The sequence below is a fragment of the Tenrec ecaudatus genome, chromosome 1, assembly GCF_050624435.1.
Source record: "Tenrec ecaudatus isolate mTenEca1 chromosome 1, mTenEca1.hap1, whole genome shotgun sequence".
Taxonomy (NCBI): Eukaryota; Metazoa; Chordata; class Mammalia; order Afrosoricida; family Tenrecidae; genus Tenrec; species Tenrec ecaudatus.
Genome location: NC_134530.1, coordinates 43,796,158 through 43,822,205, shown reverse-complemented (window position 1 = coordinate 43,822,205; position 26,048 = coordinate 43,796,158). Strand labels below are relative to the sequence as shown.

The following is a 26,048-nucleotide window of genomic DNA, read 5'->3' as shown; positions in this document are numbered from 1 at the left end:
ACAATAGGCAAATACACCATAGGAAGGGGATGTACGATAGGCATGGGCGTGACAGGAAGGGGATGAGCTAGGGGTGTGCCCATAGGAATGGGAGGGAGTAGAGGTATACATGTGACAAGATGGGCGGACCCTGGATTCATTATGGCGGCCTAACCTTGGTCACCCTTGGGCGGGCTTGATCTCTCTGGGGTCTCCTGCAAGGAAACAGTCAACTACTATGTTTAATCAGAAAGGAGTGGGTCCTACTTGCTGCGGGATAGACGGTGGTGACTGCTTGCTCTGGATGGCTCATAACCCTTAGGGAGAATAACCCCTGACCTACTTCTGTTGACCTCCAAGTGTATAGTCATTCACCACGTGTAGCAAGCAGCTAAGTTTGGCACATATTTGGAGGAGACAACTTGGCAGAAATCTTTCTGTTTCCCACAATGATGACTCGTAGGAGTCCTTGAGAGCCAGGCTCCCATACCAATGAATTTGAATGAGTAAATCTTGGTGTGCTGCAGCCTCCCCACAGTCGGCAATGAAAACAGTGAGTCTTTATCTTTCCCTCTGACATAAGCCGGTTTGAGTTGGGTCACACGTGGGACTGGAGTGAGGCAGGTGAGTCACGTAGGGAGCGACATTTAAAGAAGCCCTTGCCCGAGCTGCGAGCGAGCGTGTCCTTCAATACGGCACCCTGGGCATCCTGCTGGCCTGTCTAAGTCCTGGGTCTGAGGTGAGTCTCCGTGACCTGTAACCGAAGGGATGCTTGGCTAATAAACGCCCTACTTTGATTCTGTAATTGCAAGTTACAAACATTCTATTGGTTGATCAAATAGGCTAAAGGTACAGCTAGATGTTAGTGAGCAAATCCAAAGGAAACACAGCTGGGTCGACGTGGGTGGGCTCCTGGACTAAGGAATTAAGCTGTAGCTCTTGTCCCAACGGCCAACAACACGCCCGGCTCTAACACAAGTTAGTAACTAGAGAATGTGGTGCAGCATGGCTACAACACAGTCAGGTTTCCTGTTACACTGACGGAAACTTGAAGTAAAGCAGAACCTAGAACCGTGAGTGATTCTTGTGTAGAAGGCTTCCCGTAGATGTTTGCTGGAGTGAACCGAACAGGACCCTGCTTTGGGATCATCACTCGACACACACACACGTCTACTACATGTGAGTGCATGTGCAGTCCTGACTGTGTTAGCTGCCATTGAGTTGGCGCTGGTCCTGGCCCCTAGCAACTTGGTGGTAACAGAAGAGACCTGGCTGCGCCTGCACCATCTTCCCTGTAGTAGGCATGGTTTTGTTTCAGCCGCTGCTTCAGTCCATCTCGCTGAAGGTCCTCCTCCTTTTTGCTGATCCTCTACTTGACCACACCCGATGCCTTCTCCAGGGCCCTCCAGGGAATATGTACAAAGTAAGTGAGACTAAGTCTTGCTGTTCTCATTCGAAGGAGCATTCTGGTTGTCCCTTCTTCAAAAGCACATTGGCTTGTTTCTCCGGAGTCCATTGTATATTCAGTACTTCCCACCACCACCACAATTCAAGTGCAAGTCAATTCTTCTTCAGCCTTCTTGGATCCATGTTCAGCTTTTGCATGCATCTGAGACCTCTGAGAACACAATGGCTGTATCAGGCACACCTGATCCTCAAAGCGACATCCTTGCTTTCCAATACCTTGAAGAAGTCTGTGCTGCACATTTACCCAGTGCAATGTGTCATTTGATTTCTTGACTTCTGCTTCCACGAGCGTTGACTGTGGATCCAAGCACGATGAAATCCTTGGCAGCTTCAATGCTGTCGCCTATTGTCCAGTTGTGAGGACTTGGGTCTTCTTGACATTGGGATGGGCTGAAGGCTGCTGTCCTTGATCTTCATCAGGAACTGCTTCAAGAAACATACATGAAGATTTAAAAAATAGAATAAGAAATAAAATTTAAAAAAACGCTAACTGACCCCCATCTAGTTGATTTTAACTCACAGTGAGAGGGTAGAACTGTCCCTGTTGGTTTCTGAGACTGTAACTCTTGGGGATTAAAAGGCCTCATCTTTCTGCTGTGGAGTGACTGCTGGTTTTGAACGGCCGGCCTTGTGGTTGGCAGCCCAATGCCTAACCTGCTTTGCCACCAGGGCTCCTTTATGTAAGATTAGTGAACTACTGTCAAGTTGATGCCAACTCAGTAATGACCCTGTGGGTTTCTGAGACTGTACCTTTAAGAGAGTGGAAAGCCCTGTCTTTCTTCAGTGGCATGGTGGGGGGTTTCAAACTGCCCACCATGCGGATCATATGATAACCCACATGTAACGACTGCCAGAGTACACTTATTACATAGGAATAAATCAACAAATTCTAATTGCTTGCTTAAATGAGTTAGATTGTGCTTCTGCACTTGTCATTCATGTAATTACCTATATACTCATGTATAAGCCAAGTTTTTCAGCACATATTTTATGCAGTTTCTGTGGTAAAATTAGGTCCCTCGGCTGGTATTTGGGTCGGCTTATACTTGAGGATATAGAGTAGCTTTTTGTTTCTTTGCTTTAATCTGTGTGTCTGTCGGATGCTCTTGATGCTTGCCAATGGCAATTTCACCAAAGGTGCACACCAAAGGTGCACAGGAAGGTTTATCTCACAAACAAGAGGGTCAGGTACAGAGCGCCTTCGAATACAGGTTGACTACCGTCCTGGCTCCACTTTGGTTTGATTTTCTCAGCTTTGCCCTTCTCGGAATACTGGCCTTGCCCCTCAGCAGCAAGATGGCTTCAGCAGCTATTCCGAATCCAGAGAGCTCCACCAGAGTCAGAGAAGGTACTCATTTTTTCACTTGCTGCTTCTGATGAACAGACCTTTTCCTGAAGTCCCCAACAGGTTTTCTCTCCCATTTCTTTGGTCAGAACTGGGTTTACGTGCCCATCCCTTAACTCAGTCCCTGGAGAGGGGGATCACAGCACCATGATTCGCTAAGACCAAGGAGGGGCTCTGCATTTACTCTCTCGAGTCTACAGTTTATGTTCTCTTCCTGTTCCTCCCGACCTGCTTCAAGCATTGTCAGCTTCCTCCCAGCCTGAGGTAAAGCTCTTCGTTTGCAGCAGTTCCACCCACCACGATGTCTCCCTCTTTCTTTTCATCAGCGGGAGGTGGGCTCATGACTGGTAGACAGCAAAGAACGCTGACAAGGGGTGCCAAAGGGCTCTCTGTGTCCAGTCCTTTCATCAGGATGGACAAACGTTCTCAATGACAGAACCAGAGATAAAGAGGCAAGGTGTCAGAGCTATAAGAAGGTAGCAAATGTGCTCGATACACTTGATGTATGGAATGTGACAAGAGCTGTGACAACCCCAATAAGATGATTAAAAAAAGGTGGACAATAGTCTGCCTTGCGAGGTAGTAAGTATGTGACCAAGAGACATGTTCAAGCAAGGTGAGGTCATTAATTTATTGTGCCAACCTGGCCGATAAACACATGTGCGGTTAATTAAAGGGCAGAGGGATAAATGGCTCAGTGAGCCTCGCCTTTTGAGTTCTCCTGTCTCTTGCTTTCTGATGATTGAACCAGGGTGCAGCTGCCTTAGCCAGTTCCCTGCTTCAGCTGGCAAGGCTCACTTTCGGCAAAACTTCCTTCTCCCTGAGGAGAAGCCCCATGGACCTATGCTGATGCAGCCCTGGGTGCTGGAGCAGCCATGTGGAGACCCCTGCCAGTGCTGAGATGCTTACACATGCACTGATTTGGCTTTCCTCCTGCAGTCGGTGTCATAGTGTGTGTTTTATGAGATGGAGGAGGACTTTGTGGATTGTTTTTGGACATATGGATTAATGTTGGACTTGTGGGCTTGGTCAGCACTGGGTTGGGATGTTTTCTTGATGTGTACTTACCGTTTATATAAAACTCTCTTATACATGAGTTTCTGTGGATTTGTTTCTCTACACAAGGCTAATACACAAGGCTTGATGACCTTCTCTGAGTCACCGTGGAAGGATTTCTCCTCCTGGGAGGGCGTTTGAACAGGGTTACTTCATTTGGTTTGTGTCCAACTACCTGACAGGTTTGGTGGATCAAAGCCACCCAGCCACACGCTGGAAGAAAGGCCTGGCGAGCTACTTCTGTAAAGGTTCCAAACCCGGGGGAAAATGAGGAGCTGATACCAAGGGCTCAAGTAGAAAGAAAATGTTTTGAGAATGAAGAGGGCAACAAATGTACAAATATGCTTGACACAATGGATGGATGTATGGATTGTGATAGGAGTTGTCCGAGCCCACAATTAAAAAAAAAAAAAAAAAAGCAAAGCCATCAAGGTCAGTGTCTTCAAGGAAAAAAAAAAAGATTCCAAACCAATTGCCATCCAGGTAGTTCTGACTCAGTGAACTCCAGGTTTTCCCAACCACCAGCACCATCACTGTGTCACCTTATAGCCAAGGACCACCGCTCTGGAGTCAGTGTCTACTAGACACTCCTGGTGGAAGGGAGGGGTGGAGCCCAACCTATCCTTCAGGTCACAGTCTGATGACACCTCCTTTGGCGGGGGCATGGGGGTGGTCTTTTGTTCGAGGCAGAGAGCCTGAGCAGAACCGAAGACTCTTTGGCCCCGTGCCGTCTGCTGGAGCCATGCATCAGCGTCTGGCTCGCTCATCTTGTGTTGCCTGCTGCTCCCAGGAGGTGTCAGCGGACAACCAGTGGATTCATCTGGCTGACCTCACGTTCATTTACCTCTGGATCCACCAGCCCATGGCCATGCGCTTTGCTTCAACACCCTGCTTTCTGTTCAGAAGCTTCCACAGTTGCATGAGTCAGGAGACGCTTGACTTTATCTGGACTGGACTTAGCTACTTCTACAACTGCGTACACCAGGTCTTGATCTATCTCTATCGACACACACAGACAAGCGCAACTGTTTTTGCTTCTCTAGAGAACCCAGCCTAACACATGCTGACACCTGGTGGTCGCCATGAGTCAGAATGCACTTAATGGCAACCAACAACAACTCTATACCAGGCGTCCCCGAGTGGTGCAAAACTTTAAGGCAGCTGGCTACTAACCGCAAGGTTGGAGGTTTGATTCCACCCAGACACATTTTGGAAGAGAGGCCCCGAGGTTCTCTGAAGAACTAGTCACAGAACACTTGTGGGGCACAGGGGGCGCCATGGGTTGGTGTCCACTTGACCACAACTGGTGGTAACACGGGAACTTCAAAAAGGTCATGGAAAAATAGAATTAAAGATAAAGGAATTGTCCATGAACTTCTTGAAGCCCTGTCATAGATACCAGCTAATGTTCCTAATAGCCATACAATTAACAGGACAGATACAGTTCCTGATCTCATTCCGTTCAGAGCGTATCAAGGGTGAGTGGCCTTGAACAAACAGTTGTACACATACAATTAATGACCGGAATGGGGAGTCCTAGAGGTCACAAACAGCTAAGCACCCAACTAGCTGAAAGGGTGGGGACTCAAGCTCACTCGGAGGTGCTGCTTCTGAAGGTGCCAGCCTTGCACCCAACTTAGCAGTTCTCTGCACCCACCCCACTGCCATGAGCCAGCATCAACTCAGCACCAGCAGCAGGACAAGCATGTCCACAGTTGCCCCAAAGCAATGGTGGGACAACATAGAGGGTGAGGGAAGCTAGACCACTGGAAACAGGACAAGCAGAATGGAAATGAGGAGAAGGCTGGCACACTGCAAAAGTCCTAATCAATGTCATGGGACAATTTGTAGCACAATTGTTACCTGGGAAACTAATTTTCCAAAAGAAAACCAACCCAAAACACCCTACTTTTCCGTGTAAACCTTCATCTAGAGCACAATAAAATATACTTTAGAAATAATAATGGAAGGATGACAGCCCCCGGCTCTTCTAACCAAAGGTTCATTACCACGTGTAAGATGTGTACCCCAGAGCCCAGCACACAGCTCTTCTGGAAATGTGGCTGTGATTGACCTAACCATGGAAGCTTAGGCTATTCCCGCCTCTGAATTTCTATATCACTGTATTTGCTTTCCCTGTGTTACTCAATTACTATCCGGCACATCATTCTATTATTAAACTTTTAAATTTATCTGATAACTACAGGAAATTTGTCTCCCCCACCCCCAAAGTTCTAGAATATTAACCTACCGAATGACGAGGAGCAGGCTCAGCTGGTTAAAAAACAAGTCTTGTCCAAATTCACCAGCTCTCTTGCCTACATTTTGTAAGCCAAGAACACAAATAATAATTAAGCAGAGAATTCCTCACCTGTTTCCAGTGACTTCCCCCTGCTCTCCCCCACCCCCCACCCCCAGCTTGTCTGCATCCCAGCCGCCCTGTGCAGAAAGCAGGGCATCAGGTAAGGAAACTGAGCCCACTGGTAAGATGGTACCCGGAGAGGGGAATGTGTTTCCTCCTCTGTTTTCCCACTGGCTTGAATCGAATCCCATCTAGAAGACATCTGGGGGATCGTGTACATCTAGCTCCCCATTTTACAGATGATAAATTGAGACTCAGCGAGGGGCTGGTGCTGCCCAGAGATTGCGCGCCTAGCCAATGGCACAGCTGCCCTAGATTTAGGGCATCTCACTCCCCCAGCCTCTCACACCCCCAGGCTACTCACCCTCACCTGTCCCACAGGTTGTTGAGGCCTCCCACCAACCAGGGGTCATCACTAGGGGGTCCTGTACTTCTCAGGCCCGAAGTAAAGGTCGGAAGAGGTGACAGGGCCCAGGACACACCCCACTGAGGGGCATCGGTTAGCCGCAGTACTCTGCAAAGCTGAAGATCTTGGCCCTGTTCTCCCACACCTTTCTTCCCAAGCCCCACCCCTCCCTTTCTTGCCTCTGTCTTGTGCTTCTGTCGCCTCCGTGTGGCTAAAAGTATCCACTGCCACAATGTCTGCAATAGACATTCCTGGGAAGATCCCAACCCTGCACCATAGAATGTAGAGATGGTCTAACCAGGTTTGTAAGGTAGAATTGGGATCATGATAGTGGGGGGAGGAAGCATTTAAGAACTAGAGGAAGGTTGTGAATTTCATTATTGCTACACTGAACCCTGAGTGACTCATCTCCTCCCTACTACCCCTCTGCAAGGGATGTCCAGTTGTCTACAGATGGGCATTGGGTCCCCATCACCCGCTCCCCTCATTCACAATGATGTGATTTCACACACCCCCCCGCCTTTGGTGCTTGATACCTGGTCCCCTCAACCCTTCATGATCACACATGTTGGTGTGCTTCTTCCATGTGGGCTTTGTTGCTTCTGGGCAGTACAGATGGGAACTGGAAACACAGGGAATCCAGGACAGATGAACCCCTCAGGACCAGTGGTAAGAGTGCAGATACTGGGAGGGAAGGGTGGGTAAAAAGGGGGAACTGATCACAAGGCTCTACATATAACCTCCTCCCTGGGAGATGGGGGACAGAAAAGTGGGTGAAGGGAGATGCCGGGCAGTGTAAGATAAGATAAGATAATAATTTATAAATTATCAAGTGTTCATGAAGGAAGTGGGAGCAGAGAGGGAGGGGCTGTAAAGGAAAATGAGGAGCTGATTCCAGGAACCCAAGGGGAAAGCAAATTTTGAGAATGATGAGGGCAACGAATTTATAAGTGTGCTTTACACAATTGATGTATGTGTCGATTGTGATAAGAATTGTATGAGCCCCAATAAAATGATTTTTTAAATTATGCATTGATCAAAGTAGATATTTAGTGATAACCCTCTTATGAATATAAATAAAACACTATGCTTTAAAAAAAGAATGTAGAGATGAAAGGCCCCTTAGAAATTATTTTCACACCATTTTAATTTTTTTCCCATAGGTGAGACAAACATTGGCCTGGGTTAGAACCCAGGGCTCCTGCCTTCCAGACCAGATCCCCTAAATGTGCTGTTAACTGATGAAATCTTTGAATGGGAGGAACGTGTGTCCTTTCAGGGTAGGAAAGTACTCCGGTCAGCCATGAAGTTGCTTTAGCATATAGGTCTGGGGAATGGGGCGGGTGCATCCTGGAAGTTCACCTTGCTGAGCCCCATTCCTCCTCTGTGCATGGGATAAAAGCATTTGGTAGGGAGGACGAAGGAGAGGGTGTGTGTGAAGTTCTGTGCCTGTGTGCTACTTTCAACCGTCAGCTCAGGGTGGGTCGGAGAAGGACCTGTAGGAGCTGACATGATCAGACGTCGTGGAGAAAGCAGAGAACATCTCACTGACCCGAGAGGAGGCAGAGATTTTTCAGGGGCCACAGCAAGAAACATATCTTGAAAGGAGAAATTGATCACATGGACTTCATCAAAGTTAAGATCTTCCACTCTTGAAAAGGGAGAAACACAGGGCCTTCCACTCCTGAAAGGTGCTGAAGTCCTCTTCTTGATAGAACTGAATTATTGAACTGTATGGCGTGTGGGTAAAGTGTTAATAAAACTGTTAAAAAAAAGTTCCAGTCGGGAGTGGGGAGCAGGGAGGGAGGGGAAAATAAAAGAGGACCTGATGCAAAGGGCTTAAGTGGAGAGCAAATGCTTTGAGAATGTTTGGGGCAGGGAATGTGCGGATGTGCTTTATACAAGTGATGTATGTATATGTATGGATTGTGATAAGAATTGTATGAGCCCCTAATGAAATGCAAAAAAAGAAAAGGCAAAAAATGATTCGGGCAAAGAATGTACAGATGTGCTTTATACAATTGATGTATGTATACGTATGGATTGTGATAAGAGCCCCTAATAAAATGTTAAAAAAAAAAGTTCCAGTCTTGGAAGCCCACGGACGCAGTCCCACCCTGTCCTATAAGTTCGCTGTGAGTCAGCATCGACTCGATGGCGGTGAGTTGGGTTGGGTTTTGCTCTTCAAAAGATACTTAATAGAAAGAAATATTAAGCCAGAGAGTAGAAGAGAATATTTGCAAATTATTTACCTGATAAGGGACTTGTATCCAGAGTGTGCAAGGGAGTTGTCAGAATTCAGAAAATAACAGAACCTGCTTTTTAAAATGGGTCAGAGATTTGAACACATACTTACTTCACCAGTGATGATATACGGAGGGCAACTAAGACTGGGAGAAGGGGGTTAACATCCTTAGTCATCCGCGAAATGCAAATTACAGCCACGGGGGATACCATTCCACACCAGTGAGAATTTTTTAAATCCAAAGTCTGCCCATCTCCAGCCGATGCGGAGGAACGGGAACTCTCAGCCATTTCCGGCGGAAATAGAAATGGATACCAATTTTGGGAAACTGGCAGTTTCGTAGAAAGTCCAACATTCATCAACCGCAGGCATCGGCCATCCCAGGCCTAGGAACGGAATCAGTGAAAACACATGTCCATCCGGAGACTTACACATGCATGTTCTTAGCAGTTTTATTTGCAGTAGTTAGGGACTGGGAGTGGGGGAGGGACCCAAACATTCATCAACAGATGAATGGATAAAAAATCGTGGTATGCTATGTTAAAATTTAACAGCCCCATCCCACCCCCCACCTCCCCCGAAGCTTGGACAGCGCTCCAAGACCTCTGCGTTCTGAGCATCTTCTCTGTAAGCATCTCCCAGCAACAACCCCCCCCCACCCCCCCCACCCCCACACACACACACCGATCCGCTTGCTTCCCCAGGGAGCCGGCCACTAGGAGTGGCGGTAGATGTTTAATCTCAGTGTTTCTCTTTCCCCAAAGACCCGTGTTTCTAGGCTTCTTGGCGAGATTGCAAATGACATATTGGCCACAAAACTGCTCCGCGACAGCCAACGCCATCCTCTGCAACTGAGGACTGGTTTGAAAAAGCCATTCCCCCCAAAAAAAAGAAAAAGAAAAAGCCATTCCCTCCCTCTCTCGACAAAGAGCTGACCTCTTTAGTTGTCAAGGACGTACTGTTTTCACTGGTCCACACAGTAGAATACCAGTCATCCGTTACACAGGGAAAGCAGGGAATATACATGCAACCCCACGGTGAATCTCAAAGTAATGCTGAGTGGAAGAAGCCAGAGGAAGCTTCCATGCGGTCTGGTTCTATTTGCGTAAGGCTTTAGAACATACCAGTGGATTTGTAGCGATGGGCTGGTGGTTGGAAGGAAGACAAGATTTTTCCCAGGAAGCAACTAGGGACGCTGTTAAGGATCTGGGTGTGGAGATGTTCTCCCAGGTATAGTCCCCCACCCCCAAATCCCACTGCCCAATATTGAGTAAGCAGCCCTACTGCGCAGGGTGGAACTGTCCCATTGTGTTTCCAAGACGGTGGTCTTTATGGGAGCTGATTGCCACCTTTTTCTCCCTCCGAGCACCTGGTGGGTTTGAACCACCGACCTTTCAGTGCAGAGCTGAGTGCCTAACTCCTGGGCCACCAAGCTCCCTTTCCCAGGTGTGCATACAGATCACGGCCTACGCTGCAAGTGTGGAGTTTATTGTGCGTCAGCCAAGCGTGCCAATCCATTGTCCACTGTGTGGAAGAGTTTCAGAGTGAGGCAATGACTCCTTTGCGGCACTGGCGAGGCGGCCAGGGTGCCCAGCCTCAGGCCCAGCGTGCTTTGCCTCTTTGGGGCTGGAACCTTTTGCCCGTCAGTGGACAGTAGGTGCCACCGTTCCAGAGGAGACTGAGCGAGTGACCTCCCTGGGTGCAACCCACTTGGCAAGGGAACCCCTCAAAGCCCACACCCTTCTGCGGGCATCCGGGCGCAGCTTCTGGGGATGGACAGTTGACCAGCCCCTGACCTATGGACCACGTAGGCCCTCCCTCTTCTTTAAGCCCTTTCACACACTGCCCCGAATGCTCATCTTTCAGGTGCATGACCCATCTTCTCTACTACATTGTACCCTAACGCACCTTCTTGTAGCCTCCGCTGCTGGGGACATCCAAGTTGGTGCCAGCGAAATTATGGGAGTCTCTGAAGGAAGCAAATGGTTGGCATGCTCGGCTGCTACCAGAGAGGCTGGAAGTTTGAGTGAACCCAGAGGTGCTGCGGAGGACAAGCCAGGTGATCGACTTCCAAAAAACCGGCCAATGAAAACCAGACGGAGCAGTTTCACACTGAGCCCACAGGGTCACCTTGAATGGGAATCGACTCATGGCAGCGGGTCTTGGTCTGGGGAGGGGCCAGGCCCCATGTGGGTTCGGAAACCCCCTCCGCTGTTTGTTTGTTCTTGTTGTTCTAGACTTAGTTTTGATATTTTTGTTTCACGGCATTTTACATTTCATAAGGCCTTCGCAGATTTTCAGAAATAGATGAGTTTAAGTTCAAGTGCCTCTGTGCTCTCCCTGAGGTCCGGGAGCATGTCTGGGACGTTGTCCTTGCGTCTCCACTGTGAATCCAGGAGAGTGGCATAGAGGCTCAGTAAAAATCGGCTGAGTATGTCCCGTGACTTGAGCTGTGATTTTTATGTTAGGGGCTCCCCTGGGAAAGTTCTGGGAGGAAACAGGTGACAACCTCAAATGCCATCGGTACCATCTTGTGTAGTTCCTGATTGCCGTAATGTCAGTGGCTGGAGCCAAGGCGCCTGCTGTCAAAGGGCCTGTGGACTCAAGTGTCATGCTGGCTGGACAGCTGGAGAGGGCATCATGCCTCACCCCCTGAAGGAGGCCTGGGAGTGCAGTAGTTATGGTTTGGGATATGGTCCTCATGGTAGGCAGTTTGAACCCACCAGCAGCTCCTCGGGAGAAAGACTGACTTTCTACTCCTGTAAACAGTTGCAGTCTCAGACACCCACAGTGGGTGCTGTGAGTCAGCATGGAGGTGAGTTTGGTGAAGGGGAACCAAGTCGGGAGCTCAAGGTTCCAATGGTGGTCTTGTCCCTTTTGGGTCCTCATCATACCTCCCTTTCCCCAAGTCATCCTCAACTTGTGACTCAGTGAGGACAGCCACTCCGGACTGGGCAGGGTTCCCCGGGCGACATGTGGCTGCGGCTGGCATTGCCTGAATCTCATTGCTCCTAACAAGGTCCACATGATCTAAGTTTCAGAATGTCCCCAAAGGACTGTGCTCCGCATGGCTAATGAGGGACTGCAACCCTTTGGCCAAAAAGGGAAAAAGAAGAAGAGAGGAAGGAAGAAGCAGCTGGGGCTATTTAAAACCAGCGTGGCTGTAGGAGTGATGGTCTTTTAATGAGCTCTCAAGGAAGCCATCAAAGGAAGGCTTTGATGAGAGGAAGCAAGGGCTCAGAATAGTCGGTGTGGGAACAAGACCACTCATGGATCTGCACCCCCTCATTTTGAGTTCTGCGGCCCTTCTGCTGTTCCTTCTCCCCCTCTGACCCAAGGATGGGGGCATTCTGATGATGAAAACACACGTAAGACCACGCCCTGCCGGTCCTCTCAAAGCTCGATGGGCTCCCATCCCCAAGCGATGGAAGTTCAAAGCCTGACTTGCCATCAAGGCTCCACAGGCTATGGCTCCCAGTCTCTTTCAAGTGTGCTCACTGCTCTCTGTCCCAGGTTCTGGGCTCCTGCTACCCGGGCCCACTCTGGGCAGCTCTACACTTCTGCTCCTCTTGTCCCTTCTGCATGAGGCCTTTCCCACCACAGCCGGGCTCCCATGCACCCTCCTTCTGGTTCTTGCCCACGGACTCCTGTCCCCCCTTTCCACTAGCAGCGAGCACTGGAATGTTTGCACACCCCATTCTGTTGACAGCACCTCAATTCTTTCTTCCCTATTAAGCCTTCCCTGAAAGGACTCCTTTGAACATGTTGTCAGGGAGCCAGTCCCCGGAGAAGGACATCATGCTGCGTAAAGTACAAGAGGAAGCCCTGGACGAGATGGACTGATACAGTGGCTGCAGCCATGGGCTCAGACAGAGGGAATGTCTGGAGGATGGCGCAGGACTGGGCAGGGTTTTGTTCTGTTGTGCACAGGGTCGCTATGGGTTGGAACAGACTTGATGGCACTTCACACCAGAAAGAGGCCTGGTGGCTAGTGGGTTATGAGTGGGGCTGCTAACCTCAAGGTCAGTAGTTCAACCCCCCCCCCCCCGAGAAACTCCAAGGGAGAAAGAAGGGGCTTTCCATTATTGTAAACAGTCACAATCAGGGAAACTCACGGGGGAAGGTATACCCTGCCCTGTAGGCTTGCTGTAAGTCGAAATCCATGCAACGGCAGTGAGTTTGAATCAGAATAAAGAGCCCCCTCAATCACCCAGTCCCTCCAGTGGCACTTTCGCTTGCCTTCATTTCATTTGGCCTTGCTTCACGGGCCCCTGTCTGCCTCCCCACAAGACCAAGCAGCCAAAGGCAGAGCCTGCACACCAGCAGTATCTCCTGGTGCTCAGCCCAGTCTCGAACCTAGAAGGTGATCGTTGGTTGTGACAACACAGGAATGTTCGCTCTCTTTTTAATTCACATTGTATCAAGTTGAAGTCTACCACATATTCACATTCAAAAGGTCCAGAAGAGAAGCCGTTCTTCCCTGTCCTTTATGCACCCAGGTCCCTTACCTGGAAGCCACTCCTACTATCAGTTCTTTAGGGAATATCTGCAGAGAGATGCGACCAAACACACAGTGGTTGCCTCCTTTTGAAAATAAATACCATTAAACCCAGACAGTTTTGCAGGGTGTTTTCTCCCCACATACATGTATAATTCAGTGCTTATGTGGCCAGTCGATGCTGGACTGTGTTCATCCTTTTGTAATTAAAACAATGGTACAACGAGGAACGCTGCACATCTGCCGCCCTCATGTGAGTGTTGATGTAGGAAGAATTTCTAGAAGTGGGCTTGCTAGGCCAAGGATGTGTGTACTTTATATCTTGACAATGTCCAATAAACAATGTCCAGTTTTATACCCACAGCAGATGAGAGTTTGTCACCCATCCGATTTTGTCAGCACAATTCATGATGAAACTCCATTAAAACAAATTAAAGTTAGATTTCATTTTAAATTTGTGTCCTGAAAGAAGTTCCTAGGGCAATGAATATACAAATGTGCTTTAAACAATTGATGTGTGTACAGATTGTGATAAGAGTTGAATGAGCTCCTAATAAAATGATAAATAAATAAATAAGTTCCTGGCTATCCGTTGAGTTGAAAACCATCCCCAATATGCTGGGATGTTGACATTCTGGGATTCTAAGCCTCTGGTCACAGAAAGCCATTCTTGTTTGCCTCTGAGCATTGAAGGCATGGGGTAAAAAGTTACTCCATAGTAAAGGGATACCTTAAGAAATAGATTTGAGTTTTGTGGAGCAACCTGCAGTTTTTGGACATGTTTAAACACATGCTGACATTGGTCACTGGGTATATCCTGCAGGCCTAAGAATCTAAAGCATAACTGGCCTGAGGGAGCTCAGTAAACATGTGGTTGGCCAGCCTGATGATTTGGATCTAATTTGGGGACACCTCACTATTTTAGGAAGTAGATCAGCTGTACAGGTCAGAGAAACCATCTCTGAAGAAAGTCTATCTAGGTTTGAAGCCTGTCTCTTTCACTGCCAGCCGTGTGACTCTGGGAAAATGATGTCACTCTAGCCTCGGATTTGGTTTTTGTGTGGTGCCAGCCCCTTGGATCCGAGTCTCATGCACAACGTGATGAAACACTGCCCGGTGATGTGCCATGCTCACAATTGTTCTTGTCGTTGAGCCCATTGTTGTAGCCACTGTGTCGATGCATCTTGTTGAGGGCCTTCCTCCTTTTTTGCCGCCCCGCTTCTTTACCAAGCAGGATGTCCTGCTCCAGGGACTGATCTCTCCTGACAACCTATCCCAAAGTATGTGAAATGCCATTTCACGGTCCTCTAAGGACTATTCTAAGGAGCACTGTGACCATAATTCTTCCAAGACAGATTGGTTTGTCTTTTTAGCAGTCCACGGAACTTTCAATATTCTTCTCCAGCACCACGATTCAAATGCGCTGATTCTTCTTCGGTCTTCCTCATTCCATGTCCAACTTTCACATGCATATGAGGCAGTTGAAAACACCATGGCCTAGGTCGGGTGCACTTGAGTCCTCAGATAACATCCTTGCTTCCCAACATTCTTAAGAAGTCTGTGCAGCAGATCTAACTGATGCAAGGTGCTAGGTGATCTCTGACTGCTGCTTCCACGAACGTTGATTGTGGATCCTAGCAAGGAAAAAAATCTTGACGTCAATCTTTTCCCCATTTATCCTATTATCTAATGATCCAGTTGTATTTTGGTCTTCCTCATATTGAGTTGTAATCCATACTAAAGGCTACAATCATTGATCTTCATCAGCAAGGGCTTCAAGTCTTCCTCACTTTCAGCAAGCAAGGTTGTGTCATCTGCATATCACCGGCTTTCATATAATCCAGCTTCTCAGATCATTTGCTCAGCATACAAATTGAGCGAGTATGGTGAGGGGATACAACCCTGACACACACCTTTCCTGATTTTAAAACATGCAGTGTGCTCTTGTTCCATTCACACAACTGCCTCTTGATCCACACACAGTGAAGTGTTCTGGAATTCCCCTTCTTCTCAAGGTTATCTATAGTTTGTTTTGATTCACACAAATACCTTTTCAGAGTCAAGAAATACAAATGAACATCTTTCTAGTATTCTCTGGTTTAGGCCAAAATTCATCTGACATTAGCACTGACGGCCCTTGTTTCATGTTCTCATTTGAATTCAACTTGAACTTCTAGCACAGTGGTTCACAACCTGTGGGTTGGGACTCCTTTGGGGGTTGAATGACCCTTTCACAGGAGCTGCCCGATTCGTAACAGTAGCAAAATTACAGTGATGAAGTAGCAACGAAAATAATGTGATGGTTGGGGGTCACCACAATTGTATTCAAGGGCTGTGGCATCAGGAAGGTTGAGAACCACTGGTCTAGCAGTTCCTTTTCAATGTATCGCTGCAACTGCTGATCTTCAGGGAAAAAAGATTTTTCAGATATTGATGTTATTGCTCTATAACGTGTGCATTCTGCTGGGTCACCTTTCTTTGGAATGGGTACAAATATGGATCTCTGCCAGTCAGTTGGCCAGGGAGCTGTCTTCCACGTTTCCTGGCACGGGCAAAATGAGTGTTGCCAGTGCTTCATCGGCTTATGAAGACACTTCAGTGGGTATTCTGTCGATTCCTGGAGACTTCTTTTTGGCTAATGTTTCTGTAATCTGCTTTATGGTGATGATGGATTAAATGGAATGATGCCTGTTAACATTTGGTACTCTCACACTTGCTGCTCTCCAGCTGATGTTGACTCACAGCCCCCCTCAGGCAGAGTAGAACTGCCCTGTGGTTTCCCAAGATTGGACATCTTTACTGCACTACAGAGCTTCAGCTTTCTCCTGGCGAGGGGCTGGTGGTTTCTACACACTGACCTGGCAGTTAGCAGCCCAACGCATAACCCACCACAGTACCAGGGCTCTTTTTGACACTCTACCTGACATGTAATGCCAGACATTCAATAAATATAGCTATAAGTATTACCCCCAAAACAGTATGTGGTTATATGTGGTGACAGCCCAGTAAGGGGCTAGTTTGGTGATGTGAATCTCTCTTGGGCTACAGCTAAGGGCTTTAGTGTGGGGCAAATTCCTAACACTCACTGGCAGTATGACTTTGAGCAAGTTACCTGCCCTCTTTGACTTGTTTTCTCCTCTGTAAAGTGAATGAAACCCAAGGCTCAAGGTTTGTATTGAAGCTCAAGCACCAACAACCTAGTGACTCCAGGAAACCAAAAGGGACTCAGGCCAGTGGCATGCAGGTCAGTCAGCTACGGCTGGTGAACTGTAAGTCCAAGTGGGAAAAGTGAGATCTCTGAACACGGAGATCTTTTGTAGCAGATTTGCCCAAAGGACTGCTACATGCAGTTTACGCATCGCTGCTTCCATGGGTGTTTGGGAGCGCTTACAGATCACTTGCTACTTCGTGACTGTTTCCACTTCCACTCAAGACCAAGGTGCACCTGATCCAAGCCATGGTATTTTCCATCGTCTCAGAAGCACGTGAAAGCTGGACAGTGGATACGGAAAACTGGCGAAGAGACCTTTAATAATAATCACGGTGCCGGGGAAGAGTACTGAATACACCATGAATTGCCAGAACAAATCTGTTTTGGAGAAAGCACAGCCAGAATGTTCCTGGAGAGGGTGGATGGCAAGACTCCGTCACCTGCACTGGGGACCTGTCATTAGGAGGGGCAGCCCTGGATCAGAGCATCTTAGTCGATGAGTACGTCAAACAGGAAGGCTCGCAAGGAGTGCCCGTGGGCCCAATACAGCGACGGTTGCGAGGGCGGCCCAAGACTAGGAAGCGCTTTACATGTACATGGATAAGATCATGGGTCCCTTGGGGGTCAGAGTCGGTTCCTGAGCGCCCCACACCAACGAAGCCCACGTCCAAGCTCCCGTAGCGGCACCGCTTCGGAGAACCCCGCAGCCCGCCGTCCACGGCAACGCGACTTCCGGTCCCCTTTACTCCCGCCCCGCTTCCGGTCCCGACTGCTTGCGTCATAACCGGGCGACGGGCGCTAGGCTTCCGGGAAGAGGCCTGGGGCCGTGGGGGTGCGGTCCCGCTCGGAGGGAGGCGGCGGTGCGGGGTCGCGCCCAGCTCGGCGCAGCCATGGAGAGCGGGGGGCGGCCCTCGCTGTGCCAGGTCATCCTGCTGGGCACCAGCTCGGTCGTCACCGCCTTCCTCTACTCCGTGTACCGGCAGAAGGCCCAGGTCGCCCACGAACTCAAGGTCAGTGCGGGGGCGGGGCCGGGCCGGGCCCAGCCGGGTGACCTCGGCGCTCGTTCCTGTGGAGCCCACGGTCCGCCTCGAGGGCACCGCGCCACAGGCAGCAGCTGCCAGGGAGAAACCACCCGGCCTGCGAATGTCGGAGCGGGCGTCCGACCCCAGGTCTGAGGATAACGGTTTCCTCTTCGCCAGAGTTTCTCTCGGGACTCAGAAGAAGTCTTGAGTAAAATTGATTCGGCAATTGTTTATCGAACACCTAGTGTGTGTCAGGCCCCGAAGATGAACCGACGGAAGCCCTAGCGCGCCTGGAGAGTCTATTTTCATACCTGCAGGCAGGCTCAAGTACATCGATTGGCATCAGATGCGGGCATATGTTAGCGAGTGGTGCAGGAAAGAGGGGAAAGGAGCGCCAGGGAAAGAGTGGGTGAATTGGGTTTGCTGTTTTAACTCAGGTGATATCAGCCTAGGAAGAGGTGAAGGCGCGGGCCATGCAGTACCTGGGACAAGCCCTCGAGACTTCTTGAGACCCTGCACTATGCAACGTCAAAATGATGCTTTTTAGGAGGAAACGTTGTAAAACTCCGAACTGCACTTTATGGTTTATAAAACATATCTCCAGCGTGATTTAATTTTTTTTCTTTATAGTTCTTGGAGCTCCCATAGATAAAATGTCAGTTCCCTCTAGATTGCACATTGAAAGGCCTTCTAGCTTAGCTTGGAACTGAAACGTTGGTCTTTTGATCCAGCTGTAGAATTCTTTTCTAATGAACTGCATTGCTTTCCTGTGAATTCAGCCGGGCCCATGCACCGTGCACCTGCTTAGGTCCTGGGACAAGGTCTTGGTCTTCCTTCTTTCCTTCTGGGTGCCTGACAAATGGCTGCTGCTCGGCAAATGTCCTGGGCTCATTTGGGGGCTGAAATGTCTCAGTACAGCGCTTAGGGCCTAATTGTTGTTTCTATGAAAGAGGGAGTCCTAAACCTGACCAATTACATTATCTTTCACTAAGGGCTTAGGGAAAAATGTGGGGGGGGGGTCCCTGCTGTGAGGGGAGTTTTGGAATCTGTCAGGAATGAACCAACGTTCCAAACTATTGGGTTTGTATCCAAGTGGCGTCCTAGTGAGATTCCAGTTGCCCTCCAATTTGCCTCATTAAATCGCCACATGATTGGCCATGTGTGTGGCTGACCCGCATCACTTTGGCATCAAGTTGGCTGGATGTGGGATTCTCTGACATGCTGAATTCTCCAGGACCCACTTGTGGGTGGCCTTAACAACCTCTCCAGTTAGTAACTGGGGCCCTGGTGGCATAGTGGGTTATGGGATGGGCTGTTAACCACCAGGCTAGCAGTTTGAAACCACCAGCCACTCTGTGGGTGAAAAAGTTTTCTGCTCCCGTGAAGTGTTACTGTCTCAGAACCCGCAGGGGCATTGCTACTCCCCTGTCAGGTCCCCACGCGTCAGGATCAACCGGTGGCAGGGAGCTTGGTTTTGAGTGGGGTGGAAAGGGAATTGGGAGGCTTAGATTTCAGTTTCTTCCCCGGGCCCTATGACGTCCTGCTTGTGCGTGTTCAGTGACGGGAGTGCGTGTTTCTGCCAGCCGCTGGGCTGGGTTCTTTCAGACCTGCGGGGACATGTAATCTGCATAAAACCCCGTGGGCCTGCTGTGTGTCAGCCATGTGCCCAGCGCCAAGGGATCAGGGCCAGACAAGGTGCTAGCCCTCCTAGTCCAGTGGAAGGAGGCAGATAATAAAGGAGCAGATACATGGTGGGCTGTTAGTGCTTAGCTTCTCAGTGTAGGTCATGAGTCAGTTTTTAATGGACCTTGCTCCTGTCCTTCTCTGTGTTGGAGTAACTTAAAACTTGTTGACTCACCGTGAGCCCATGAGAGAAGCCATCACACGGCCCATCAGGTTTTCTTGGGTGTTACCTTTGCAGAAGCAAATCACCGCGTCTTTCTCCTTCAGCCCCACACACGTGTCACTGTGCTGCCGCCGGGGCTCCTCACTGACACATCAGGGGACTTCAAAAACTTCGTGGGAAAATGGAATGAAACCATAGTGGATTTTCCATGAATTTTTAAAGCCCCCTCCTCCATGTCCAGAACTAAAGTGACATTTTTGGCTTTCTTCAAAGATTATTTGGGAACAGAGGGACTGTCCTGTATCTGTCCCTGAATTTCCTAACACCTCCCACTGCGCCTAGCACATCAGTACTTAGGAAGTATGTATCACTGTTATTAGTAATTTCTTGTGGTTGTCTATAGTTTCCTAAGCACAGCAGATTGGAAATGGAATTGGTAGAAGTGTTGGAGATAGAGCTTGTCAGAGGCCAACAGTTGCAGAAGTAACCTGTTGTTAGTGAACCTGCTCCGCTTGATAGAGAATATCTACAACAACAATCCTACAGCTAACGTCACACTCGGGAACAAGTGATATTCAAGTGCTGGGTGGTTGCTAGGTGCTGTCAAGTCGGTTTTGACTCAGTGACCCTGCGCACAACAGAATGAAACACGGCCCGGTCCTGTCCCGTCCTCACAGTGGTTCCTGTGCTTGAGCTCGTTGTTGCAGCCACTGTGTCTCTCTCTCTCTCTCTCTTTCTCTCTCTCTCTCTCTCTCTCTCTCTCTCTCTCTCTCTCTCTCTCTCTCTCTCACATACACACACACACACACACACACACACACACACACACACACACACACACACACACCGGGTCCTGTCCTAGGAACTGCTTTGTCCCAACAACATGGCTAAAGTACATGAGACAGTCACCATTTGCTTCTTCTATTTTTTTTATCATTTTATTTTTTATCGATTATCTTACCACAATCCATACATACATCAATTCTGTAAAGCACATTTGTACATTCATTGTCCTGATCATTCTCAAAACATTTGCTGTCCGCTTAAGCCCCTGGCATCAGCTCCTCATTTTTTCCCCTCCCTCCCCGGTCCTCCCTCCTTCATGAACCCTTGATAATTTATAAATTATTTTGTAATGTCTTGCCCTGTCCAACGTCTCCCTTCACCCACTTATCTGTTGTCCGTCTGCCAGGGAGGAGGTCACATGTAGATCCTTGTAATTGGTTCCCTCTTTCCAACCCACTCTCCCTCTACGCTCCCAGTATTGCCACTCACAACATTGGTCCTGAAGGGATTATCCGCCGTGGATTCCCTGTGTTTCCGGTTCTTATCTGTACCAGTGTCCATCCTCTGGTCTAGCCAGACTTGCAAGGTAGAATTCGGATCATGATAGGTGGGGTGGGGTGGGATGGGGTGGGGGTAGGAAGCATTTAGGAACTAGAGGAAAGTTGTATGTTTCATCATTAGTACATTGCACCCTGACTGGCTCATCTCCTCCCCGAGACCTCTCAGCAAGGGGCTCTTCAGTAGCCTCCAAATGGGCTTTGGGTCTCCACTTTGCACTCCCCCAACATTCAGTATGGCAAGATTTTTTGTTCTGATGATGCCTGATACCTGATCCCATCGACACCTTGTGATCACACCAGCTGGTGTGCTTCTTCCATGTGGGCCCCGCTGCCTCTGAGCTAGATGGCCACTTGTTTACCTTCAAGCCTTTAAGACCCCAGAAGCTATATTTTTTGATTGCTGGGCACCACTTGCTTCTAAGGAACAGCCTGCCTGTACTTCTTCCAAGAGAGATTTTTTATTCTTCTGTCAGTCCTTGGTACTTTCATCACCAATACCATAACACAAGTGCACGAATTCTTGTCTGGTCTTCTGTATTCATTGTCCAGCTTTCGTAGGCATACGAGGTGATTGGAAATACCGTGGCTTGAGTCAGATGTACCTTAGTTCTCAAAAGGCCAGCTTGGCTCTTTCATACTCTGAAGGGGCCTTTGGCAGCAGGTGCGCCCAGTGAGGTATGTTATCTGATTTCTCCATTGCTGCTTCTGGGAGCATTGATTGTGGATCCAAAGAAATGAACTCCGTGAGAACAATTTTTTCTCCATTTATTGTCCAGTCCTATTGGTCCAGTTGTGAGGATTTTGGTCGTCGTTTTTTCAAGTCATTTTATTGAGGGCTCATACAGCTCTTAGCACAATCCATCCATTGGGTCGAGCACATTTGTGCATTTGTTGCCATCATCATCTTTTAAAAATCATTTTACTGGGGGCTTGTACAACTCTTAATACAATCCATACAGCCATCATCATCTTCAAAACATTTTCTTTCTACTTGAGCCCTTGGTAGTGGCTCCTCATTTCTCCCCCCTCCCTCCTCGATAATTTTTAAATCATCAAGGGTTCACAAGGGTTCATGGGGCGGGGGGGGCAAAATGAGCTGATACCAAGCTCAAGTAGAAAGAAAATGTTTTGAAAATGATTATGGCAACCGATGTACAAAAGTGCTTGACACAGTGGATGGATGGATGGGTTATGATAAGAGCTGTAAGAGCCTCCAATAAAATTACTTGGAAAAAAAAATTTAAGAAGAGTTATAGCCTCAGAACTCATGGGGGGCAGTTCTCTGTCCTACCTATGATATGGAATTGACATGGTGGCAGTGAGCTTGTTTGAATGGAGGAAGTGGGCATCGTACCCTACTCCCTGGGGCTATCTGAGCCCCGCACCATGCCTGTTCAGCCTCTAATCTTGGTAAGACTTTGCTTTGGAAGTCTTTGTGGTCTCCATTCTAACTCATAGCGACCTGAACAGGACAGAGGAAAACTGCCCCTGTGGGTTCCCCAGACGGAATCCTTGCAGGAGTCGAAAGCCGTTAGCAGCCCAATCCCTGTGGAACCTGCCTGCCCCGCCCCACACCCCAAGGGCTCCTCCAAGCCCACGCTCCTCGCTTTCTCAACAGGGGCAAAGTTCTGTCTTTTCCTCTTTTGTCCTTTAAGGTTGCTAGAACCTGTCAGCTGAAGCTCATTTAATACACTCCTTGCCTTTAGGGAGCCAAAAAAATCCACTTGGGTGAAGACCTAAAGAGCATTCTTTTGGAAGCACCAGGAAAATGTGTGCCCTACGCTGTGATCGAAGGTAATGCTTATTTTCTGGTAAAGTAAAAACGGATCCCTTTGTCTAAGAGGTTAGCAAGGCTCTGCTTGACTGGCACCAAGGGCTTTTGGTGGCACTGAAGCAGTGGGCAGGAGTCCAGAAATGGGGCTTGGAGTCACAGAGATCTGACTTGTTGCTGTGCGGTCCTGGGGAATGATCAAGACTTCCCAAACTCCTGCTAGTTCCCCCAGCTCTAAGATAGCACCTACCTTGCTGATTGCCGGAAGACTTAGATGACGTGATCTGTGTAAAGTGCTTTGCAGCATCTCCCCCCAGATGTAACTTATAGTAGTAGAAACGTCATCATTTTTATTAGTCACACTAACTCAAGCTAAAACCCAGCTTTAGCCTTGAAAGAGAGGTGGGGCATTATTCAGAAACATCCCCTTGTTTCCTCGCAGGCGCTGTGCGATCGGTGAAAGAAACACTCAACAGTCAATTTGTGGAAAATTGCAAAGGGGTGATTCAGCGCCTGACACTGCAGGAGCACAAGATGGTGTGGAATCGAACCACCAACCTTTGGTGAGTGTTCTTTCCCCACTGTCCAAATGCTGCGGCCCTGGGCCTGGTGCCGTGTCTCCCATGTCCCCTGGAGCAGGCTGTTGGCCAGGCCCTCCTTGCTCACTGATGACTTTCTGGTGTGTGGTCTGTGAACCTCTCACATCAGCTCCCTGTTGGCATCTTCCTAAGGCGCGTATGCCTGGGCTCCTTTCCAGACCCAGTCTGTGACTTTACCCTGTTCTGGGTGATTCTTACCCGCAGGGAAGTTGAGAAACATTGATTTGTGGATTTAGTGAAGTGATTTGGGAGCCGTCCCAGGGAGTGCCCTTTTCCCAGCTGGTCCTGGAGGTTTGCTTTTGGCTAGTTACGTACAGCAGAGGGAAGCCCGTGATGCAGGCCTTTTCTGACTGCACCTGTGGGCCTACTGACAGCACCAGATGACCTGAAAAATTGGGGCTCCCTGTTCATCATTTCAGACTTCATTCTGCCCCCCCAACCTCCTTGGGGTGCTCTCATCTCTCCCTGGGGGTTTGCAGTCCTGTTTTAGCTGAGTTCTCAACTCCTTTTAGGAACGACTACTCAAAGATCATCCATCAGAGAACCAACACGGTGCCCTTTGACCTGGTGCCCCATGAGGACGGGTTGGACGTGGCCATCCGAGTGCTGAAGCCCCTGGACTCGGTGGACTTGGGCCTGGAGACTGTGTACCAGAAGTTCCACCCCTCGGTGCAGTCCTTCACAGATGCCATCGGCCACTACATCAGCGGGGAGCGGCCCAAAGGCATCCAGGAGACAGAGGAGATGCTGAAGGTCGGGGCCACCATCACGGGGGTGGGGGAGCTGGTCCTGGACCACAACTCCATCCGCCTCCAGCCCCCCAAGCAGGGCATGCAGTACTACCTGAGCAGCCAGGACTTCGACAGCCTGCTGCAGAGGCAGGAGTCCAGCGTCAGGCTCTGGAAGGTCCTGACACTGGTGTTTGGCTTTGCCGCCTGTGCCACCCTCTTCTTCATCCTCCGAAAGCAGTACCAGCAGCGGCAGGAGCGGCTGCGCCTCCGGCAGCGGCAGGAGGAGTTCCAGGAGCACGAGGCCCAGCTGCTGCGGCGCGCTGCGCCCGAGGACAGGGAGAGTCTGAAGAGCGCCTGCGTCGTGTGTCTGAGCAGCTTCAAGTCCTGCGTCTTCCTGGAGTGCGGACACGTCTGTTCCTGCGCCGAGTGCTACCAGGCCTTGCCGGAGCCCAAGAGGTGCCCTGTCTGCAGGCGGGAGATCACCCGCGTAGTCCCCCTGTACAACAGCTAGTTGACCTTTGACGCCAGGCTGCCAGCTCTGGAAGTGACACCCACCCACCCCATCCCCTTTCAGTGACTTTGATCCAAGACCTTGATGAGAGCGGCATGGGGGTGACTGTCGGTCTCCAGGTGTGAGGGGGGGAACCGACCCTCCTATCCAGTCACACAGCAGGTGGCCTGCCCACCCAAGGGAGAGCCCTTCCCAGGAACTAGGGAAGTGAGCCCATGCCCTGCAGCGCCTTGCTCCCCTGCCTTTGGCCTTGTCTGCAGGACTGTTTTGGCTTGGGGACGTGTGGTGGGCCGAGGCCAAGGGGGTGGGGGGTGCAGGCGGGTCTGAGGGGCTGAGTGCCTGTTAAGCTGATACTGAAGACACTTCGTCCTAGTCTGTCCATCTTTTGCTTAGAAGCCAGAAAAATGTGTGCTTCACCATTTTCAGGTGGGACACGTAAGCCTGCCTCCCTGCTGCTCAGTGTGCACAGGGACACAGGCGGGTGAAATGCTGCACACCTGCCGTCCACCGAGTGGCGGTCTCCCACTCACGTGAGGGGAAGCCGGAGTGACGGCCGACGGGCAGTGAGCAGACACTTGGGGCCTACAGGTGTCGAGGGCTGCCTGTCTCCTGAGGTCCCAGCCCAAGCCTGGCCTGGAAAGGCCTCACCACTCAAAGGAGGCATTCTGAACGAGGCTGCCTCACCTGCGTTCCAGGGCTGTGGCCAACCAGCGACATGAGCAGAGGCCCCCCTCCGCCTGCCCTTCCCCAGCCTGGGGTGCGGGGGAGGTGGGGGGGATGCATGCTCAGAGGCCATACACACGGCTCGTTTCCCCCTCCCCATCTTTGGGTCTTGGAATAGTGGTCCCCGGGGTCCTCTGTGCAATGGCAGAAGAGGGCTTCTTGGTGGCTGCTCTAGCACTATGCAGCGTCCAGCGGGGACAGTACAAATGAAATGTCCAAACCAAGTGTTCGTCTCGCTTTGTTCATAGAAAAGGGCCAGGCCGTTGGTCGCCGGGTCCCTGCCGTGATAGACTGAAGTGCAGGCTTTGAGGTCTCCACGTGATCTCTCAACCCTGACACGGGTGCCCCTTACCATGGCCCAGCATCTCTGGCCGCTTACACCAGCTGTGAGGAGACCTGCTGAGGCCAGGGCGGCAGATTGCACCTGGAGAGAGTGTGAGAGTGGGCGGGGCTGGGAGACGGCTGACTAGGGAGCACCCACTGCCAACCTGGGGTCTCCCAGGTACTCCTTCACAGTGATCCTGCAAGCAGCACTGTCGGGGGAGGAAGCAGCCCTGCTGTGGATGATGGGGCAGCGTGGGTGGTAAGGCTGCTGTGGCCTGCCCAACGAGGTGCTGAGACCAAACCACTACCCTCAGGTGGTCTCCAGGTCCTACCAACCATGTGTTTCCAAGGAGCAGTGCACCTGACCCCCTGGGGTTTCACTTTCAACAGTGGGCCCGTCTGCCTGTACAGGAACCACAGTACTTTGCTGAGGAGCGGAATCCAGGCAACTGCACCCCTAGCAAGGGGTGAGGACCCTGGTGTTAAATCCAGAAGCTTGGGGTGGGGAGGTCAGGAAAAGGGTGATTCCTGTGAACTGCCCTCCTGGGGGGTGGGGGTGGAGGTCTTAAGTGAGCACCCGAGATGGGTTCCTATGGTAACTCACCA

General features: G+C 49.9%; 1 protein-coding gene across 1 annotated transcript; it reads left to right on the top strand.

Annotated features, from left to right (window-relative positions):
- The first annotated feature begins 17,363 nt into the window (after positions 1-17,363).
- Positions 17,364-25,343, top strand: MUL1 (mitochondrial E3 ubiquitin protein ligase 1). Its single transcript, XM_075551536.1, has 4 exons — positions 17,364-17,579; positions 22,490-22,577; positions 22,997-23,117; positions 23,666-25,343. Exons 1-4 carry the CDS (start codon positions 17,460-17,462, stop codon positions 24,393-24,395), a joined length of 1,059 nt encoding a protein of 352 aa, XP_075407651.1. The 5' UTR covers positions 17,364-17,459; the 3' UTR covers positions 24,396-25,343.
- The last annotated feature ends 705 nt before the right edge of the window (positions 25,344-26,048 follow it).

Bases quoted from the DNA above. Each gene is read 5' to 3' on its own strand.
- MUL1 (XM_075551536.1), top strand. From the start codon at position 17,460: ATGGAGAGCGGGGGGCGGCCCTCGCTGTGCCAGGTCATCCTGCTGGGC. The intron at 17,580-22,489 runs GTCAGTGCGGGG...CCTTGCCTTTAG, and splicing joins AGGTCGCCCACGAACTCAAG to GGAGCCAAAAAAATCCACTT. The intron at 22,578-22,996 runs GTAATGCTTATT...GTTTCCTCGCAG, and splicing joins GCCCTACGCTGTGATCGAAG to GCGCTGTGCGATCGGTGAAA.